This window comes from Jatropha curcas, chromosome 2 (genome assembly GCF_041381405.1).
Source record: "Jatropha curcas cultivar XTBG-Jc1 chromosome 2, XTBG_Jcur_1.0, whole genome shotgun sequence".
Classification (NCBI taxonomy): domain Eukaryota; kingdom Viridiplantae; phylum Streptophyta; class Magnoliopsida; order Malpighiales; family Euphorbiaceae; genus Jatropha; species Jatropha curcas.
Genome location: NC_143152.1, coordinates 5,704,166 through 5,710,263, shown reverse-complemented (window position 1 = coordinate 5,710,263; position 6,098 = coordinate 5,704,166). Strand labels below are relative to the sequence as shown.

The window sequence follows — 6,098 nt, the reverse complement described above, 5'->3', positions numbered from 1 at the left end:
TATTTAGTACTAATAAATCAAAATAATGAATTTTGAATATCGAATGGTTAAAAAAAAAAAACTGATCATTATGATAAGAATTTGAGGTGCACTATAAAGTATTATTATTATTATTATTATTTTATTTGAATAGCATAATATTTTCATTGGTTTATATGAATAGAATTAATTTATGCTTAGATGTAATAGTATTCAAATAAAATCTTCTTACTGGTTTATATAAATGAGATTAACTATAAATTAGGATTACCATACTATTCCAATAAAAATATTCCCACTCGTTTATATAAATGGGATTAATTTGTAAACCCGGACCGAGTTATTGTTGAGATAAAATCCTTCCACAATTACTTTAGGTATTATAAATATATATATTGTTTAATGGGTTTGCATAAAAGAGAGAGACCCACTTCAGAAAACCAGAGATATATATAATATAAGAAAGCAGAGAAAGATAGAGAGAGGGGCAAAAGCTGAATTGCCTTTGATACTGGCGCAATTCGTCTCTCTTTTGTCAGCACATGCATTCCACTTTCCACTACAAATTCTACTTAGCACCCCAAAATTTTACCTCACCTACAAGAAAGGCATTAGCCATTATCCCTTCCCCTTCCCCTTCCCCTTCCTTATATTTCTCAACTTCTTCTCATCTTAATACAATCCACAAACCCTATACAATTAGATAAAATGAGAGCAGGCGGTTGCACAGTACAACAAGCTCTAACAGCAGAAGCCGCAACTGTAGTTAAACAAGCCGTAACCCTAGCAAGGAGGCGTGGCCATGCTCAAGTCACTCCTCTCCACGTAGCTAACACTATGCTTGCTTCTTCTACTGGTTTATTGAGAACAGCTTGTCTTCAATCTCACTCTCACCCTCTTCAATGTAAAGCTTTAGAACTTTGCTTTAATGTTGCTCTTAATCGCCTTCCGGCTTCTACATCCACTCCCATGTTAGCCACTCACTCTCAACAGTTCCCTTCAATCTCTAATGCCTTAGTTGCTGCTTTTAAGCGAGCTCAGGCTCATCAGCGCCGTGGCTCCATTGAAAACCAGCAACAACCTTTGTTAGCTGTTAAAATAGAGCTTGAGCAACTTATTATATCTATTTTAGATGATCCCAGTGTTAGTCGAGTTATGAGAGAAGCTGGTTTTTCTAGTACTCAAGTCAAAAGCAACGTTGAACAAGCTGTTTCTTTAGAAATTTGTTCTCAATCCAATAATTCTTCTTTAAGTATTACCAAATCCAAAGAAAGTAGCAACCTTTTAGCCCTTTCGCAGACTCCGAGCCCTTTGAATAATCAATCGGGCTCGAAACCAATCATACCATCTTTAGATCCGATCAGAAATGAAGATGTCATGAGTGTTGTAGAAAATTTAGTGAAGAAAAGGAAAAAAAATTTTGTTATTGTAGGGGAGTGTATTAGCACTATAGAAGGTGTTGTTAAAGGAGTTATGGATAAGATTATTAAAGGAGATGTGCCTGAGTCTTTAAGGGAAGTGAAGTTTTTACCATTTCCTATAGCTTCTTTTGGTCAACTTTCGAGGGTTGAGGTTGACCAAAAGCTTGAAGAGCTTAAAAGTGTTGTTAGAAGCTATATGAACAAAGGGGTTATCTTAAATTTAGGAGATCTTAAATGGGTTGTTGAGTTTAGAGGTAGTTTTTTGTGTCCAATAGAGCATATGATTATGGAGATTGGGAAATTGGGCAGTGGAATTGGAGAAACTAATGGGAAATTTTGGATAATGGGAATTGCAACCTTCCAAACATACATGAAATGCAATTCAACCTATCCATCACCTGAGACTGTTTGGAATCTCCATCCTCTTACAATTCCTGCTGGCAGTTTACGGTTAAGTCTCATCACCGACAGGTAATTGTAATGATAATAATTAAACTGTTATTATTGGTAAAGTTGGATATATAATTGTAGGCCATTCTTTCTTCACCCTTCTTTTCTTTCTCTCTTTCTTTCTTTCTTTGTGTAAGTATGAAAGCATTTGAATTTCTTTTCTTCTCAATTAAGGAAAAAGAATCACTGTTCATAATTCTTTTTTCAGGGTTTTTTTTTAAATTTTTATATAAAAGCTATTATAGTGAACAAATAAAATGAAAAGAAATGCTGAAATAAAGTTCTTCTTTAGTCCCCTTTTCCCCTTCAAACTTAAAATTTAAGTAATTATACTTGTTTTCTTCCTATTCGAGGGGGCGATAAAAGAGAAAAAGTATATAAAATGAGCAAATCCTTTTGCTTTTCATTTGGTTATAAAAATTGGGAAGAGAGAACTGAAGTTTTGCTATCTTAAATATTAAGAATAGCTATTTGTTATTAACTTTTTTTTTTTTTTCTCTTTGCAAATTGGTCATTTAGTAAAAAGGCTAATTATGACTTTTGGCTTTTCAGTGACATACAAAGTCAGTCCACCAGCAAGAAAGCAGACCAAGATGGGTCTAATGGTTGCTGGATTATACTTGAAGGTGAAGAAGAAAAACAACTCTCCTGTTGTCCTGATTGTACAGCCAAGTTTGAGACTGAGGCTCGAAGCTTACAAATTAGTAGCACTAGTAATAGTGAATCTACTACAACTTCTACCCTTCCTGCATGGCTTCAACAATATAAGAATGAGAACAAAAGACTTGGCTCCACTGATCAGGTAATTATTTATTATTCAAAAAAAAAAAATAATATTCATATGAAAATGACTTTAATTAGTGCTATTAAGTTAAAATCTATTATTATTAGTATAATTAACAGTAATGTAATTATTAATTATGTCTTTTGTTTTTAATAAATATTTTCAGGATTGTGTTTCGATCAAAGATCTTTGCAAAAAGTGGAACTCACTTTGCAATTCAATTCACCAACCCTATTCTTCAGATAAAACCATCACATTTTCTTCTGTATCGCCTTCTTCTTCTACTTCTGCGTTCTCATACGAACATCAATACCCTAATTTGCACCAAACCCATCATCATGACTTTCCAATCGTTATGTCATCCAAACAGTCATATCAAAGAGACCGCCATTTCAACATTTCTTCAGAACCCAGTTTGCGAATTTACATTCCGGAGCTTACGCCTAACTCCACCTGTTCGAGCGATGTAATGGAGGTGGATAATTATCAACACAAGTTCAAGGAGTTAAATGCAGACAACTTAAATACCATATGTAATGCATTGGAGAAGAAGGTCCCATGGCAGAAACACATAATTCGTGAAATTGCGAGCACGATATTGCAATGTAGGTCTGGCATGGTAAAAAGAAAACGCGAAAGCCCTAAAGAAGAAACCTGGTTGTTTTTTCAAGGAGTTGATATGGAAGCTAAAGAGATAATAGCTAAAGAATTAGCGAAATTAGTGTTTGGATCGCAAAATAACTTCATGTCCATTGCTTTAAGCAGTTTTTCATCGACAAGAACAGCAGACTCAACAGAAGATTCAAGAAACAAAAGATCAAGAGATGAGCAAAGTTTTAGTTATATACAAAGATTTGCTCAAGCACTGTCAAAAAACCCACATCGCGTTTTCTTAATAGAAGATGTAGAGCAAGCTGATTATTGTTCGCAAATGGGTTTCAAAAGAGCGATTGAAAGAGGAAAGATAAGCAATGCTAATGGTGAAGAAATTGGTCTGAGTGATGCTATTATTATTTTGAGCTGTGAAAGCTTTAGTTCAAGATCAAGAGCTTGTTCTCCTCCTATTAAACAAAAAACAGATAGATCTCAAGGAGAAGAAGAAGAAGAAGAGAAAGGTTTCAGTGGTGTTATCACAATGGAAGAAACAAGCCCTTGCCTTTCATTGGATTTGAATATCTCCATTGATGATGATAGTAATTATGAGAATGAGTCTATCGATGATATTGGTCTTGTTGAATCTGTTGATCGAAGAATTATTTTCAAGATTCATGAGTTATAATTAGGTGCTTTTCTTTTTGTTCTTTCTTTTTTTTTTTTTTTTTCCCCTTAACCTTTAAATTTTCATTTTTGTTGTTTAATAACTAGATTTTTAGATTTTCATATAATATATATATATAGAGGATTAATTTCTAGGGCTAGAAATGAAGGGGGGAAACAAGTTGCTTCTTTTATGTAAAATTATGTTGTATATTATCGTTCATCATCTTTCATGTAATACTTTTCTTTTTCTTTTTTAGCTTCATAAACTTACAAGAATCATTTTAATTTGTTTTCATTAATTAATATTGCAATTTTTTAGATTATATGTATTGGGTGGTCCGTCAATTTTTCTTTTCTAACATTTTATGCATGGATTCAAGTGCAATCGTGCATGAAAAAAAAGAAATCTCTAGCTACTTGATTGGACAGTGTGCGGATATTCACCTTTTCGACATTTAACTCACAATATATGTAGATATGTATATACTGTTTATATAGAGGCAGCCATTTGACGTTGGTCACACAAGGATGCATTTCTACTGAAATTTGGAAAATAAACATTAAAATACCATTCTTGAATTCTATATAATTCATTCTCAATTTCCTGATAGTTTTAACAATTTTATCAATATTTAACATATACATTGGGAAAAATTTTAAACTAAAAATATTTTTTTTATATTGAATGTATTGTTGAATTTATTCAAGGAAAAAATTTAATTTCAATTGAAAATAATTTTTCATGCAGTTTTTAACATTTTAACTATAGCTATGATACTATTTATATTACTATATTATTCGGTGGCAAAGCAAAATGCCATTCTTTTTAACATTTCATGAAATGTTAGTAAAACAATCGATAGTTATTAAGATATATATATATATATATATTTTTTTTTTTTTTTTTTTGCAGTGTTAGGGAATCGAATTTAAATTTATTTCTAGATCGTAGATATTTTTACCGCTTAAACTATGTTGTGGTGTTAATAATTATTAACATAATTAACAGTCAGTGAGAAGATTAATAAAGCTGCTGCAATTACCACACAATATATTTATATGTCCACAAGTTGCATTTTTGGACAGGGTATTGGACAACCTATTAGAGTAGTCAATCATCCCACCATGATTATATATAATGGGTCAATGAAGTGGCTTCTCAAACTTAGTTACTGAGTTATACATCATGATTAATGTAATTAATTTAGAAATCATAAGACAATATCAACAGTAACACCTTTTTCCTTTATAAATCATGTGCTTCTTATAGCTAGCTAGACTTTTATGTGTGGACCATGTGTTGAATTAATTTTATATTAGAAAAAATTACAAATTAAGGAAAATTGAATGCCTACTACTAATTAACAACCAATTGAATTTTAGAAATCATATTTTCATTGCAAAAGTAAAGTTGGGTTCAAACTTCACCACTTAAAATTTACATATTTGAAGGTAATTAACTATTTAGTCCCTGAATTATTATTGTTTGGCAAGATCACCAATTTGTCCTAAATTTTAGTTGTATTTAGGTATTTACTCCTATCTAAAAAGCATTATCTTTACCGTTAAGTGAAGGACTAAATAATAATTCAATATTGAACACGATGGACTTAAATAATAAGATTATATTAAGTGTGAATGACTAAATAATCAAATACTACATGATATTTAACTAAAAAAAATAATATTTTATACGTAAAGACGAATAAGTAATTTTACAGTAGAGCACGAATATGATTCTCAAGGACTAAATAGTTAATTACTCACTGATATTAAAGTTTCCACCAACACAATCAACTTTTTAATTTAATCTTGCTTTTAAAACAAAAAAAAAAAAAAAAAATCTAACCAATCATTTTCTTATAACAAAAATAAAATTTGAGGATAATTGTTTGTCATGTTGAGTCATGTTTCTCTAACAGAGGTTGAATTTAGAATCCTCAACTGTCTACTCCACCAAACTGTCTAAATTCACTTTCAGATGAGGACCATGACCTGTAAAACTACTATACATATGAGGTGTGAACAAAATAAAGTTCAATTTGAGCCAAGTGTATTGGCTGATCTAATCATATGCTTTTCCACTCAGTTCTACACTGGCTACTTGGTCCTTTTAGCAAAGCACCCTATCAAACTTTCAAAAGTCTTTCCTTTTATGCAAATTTATATCAATTTTGTACATATAGAATCTCCCTGTAATTTCA

General features: G+C 31.5%; 1 protein-coding gene across 1 annotated transcript; it reads left to right on the top strand.

Annotated features, from left to right (window-relative positions):
* Positions 1–449: 449 nt before the first annotated feature.
* On the top strand, positions 450–4,129 carry LOC105635828 (Double Clp-N motif-containing P-loop nucleoside triphosphate hydrolases superfamily protein). Its single transcript, XM_012218950.4, has 3 exons — positions 450–1,871; positions 2,403–2,652; positions 2,801–4,129. Exons 1-3 carry the CDS (start codon positions 688–690, stop codon positions 3,911–3,913), a joined length of 2,547 nt encoding a protein of 848 aa, XP_012074340.1. The 5' UTR covers positions 450–687; the 3' UTR covers positions 3,914–4,129.
* Positions 4,130–6,098: the final 1,969 nt, after the last annotated feature.

Coding starts and splice junctions, on each gene's coding strand:
- LOC105635828 (XM_012218950.4), top strand. CDS start 688: ATGAGAGCAGGCGGTTGCACAGTACAACAAGCTCTAACAGCAGAAGCC. Junction 1,872..2,402: donor TTAAGTCTCATCACCGACAG/GTAATTGTAATG, acceptor TTGGCTTTTCAG/TGACATACAAAGTCAGTCCA. Junction 2,653..2,800: donor GACTTGGCTCCACTGATCAG/GTAATTATTTAT, acceptor AAATATTTTCAG/GATTGTGTTTCGATCAAAGA.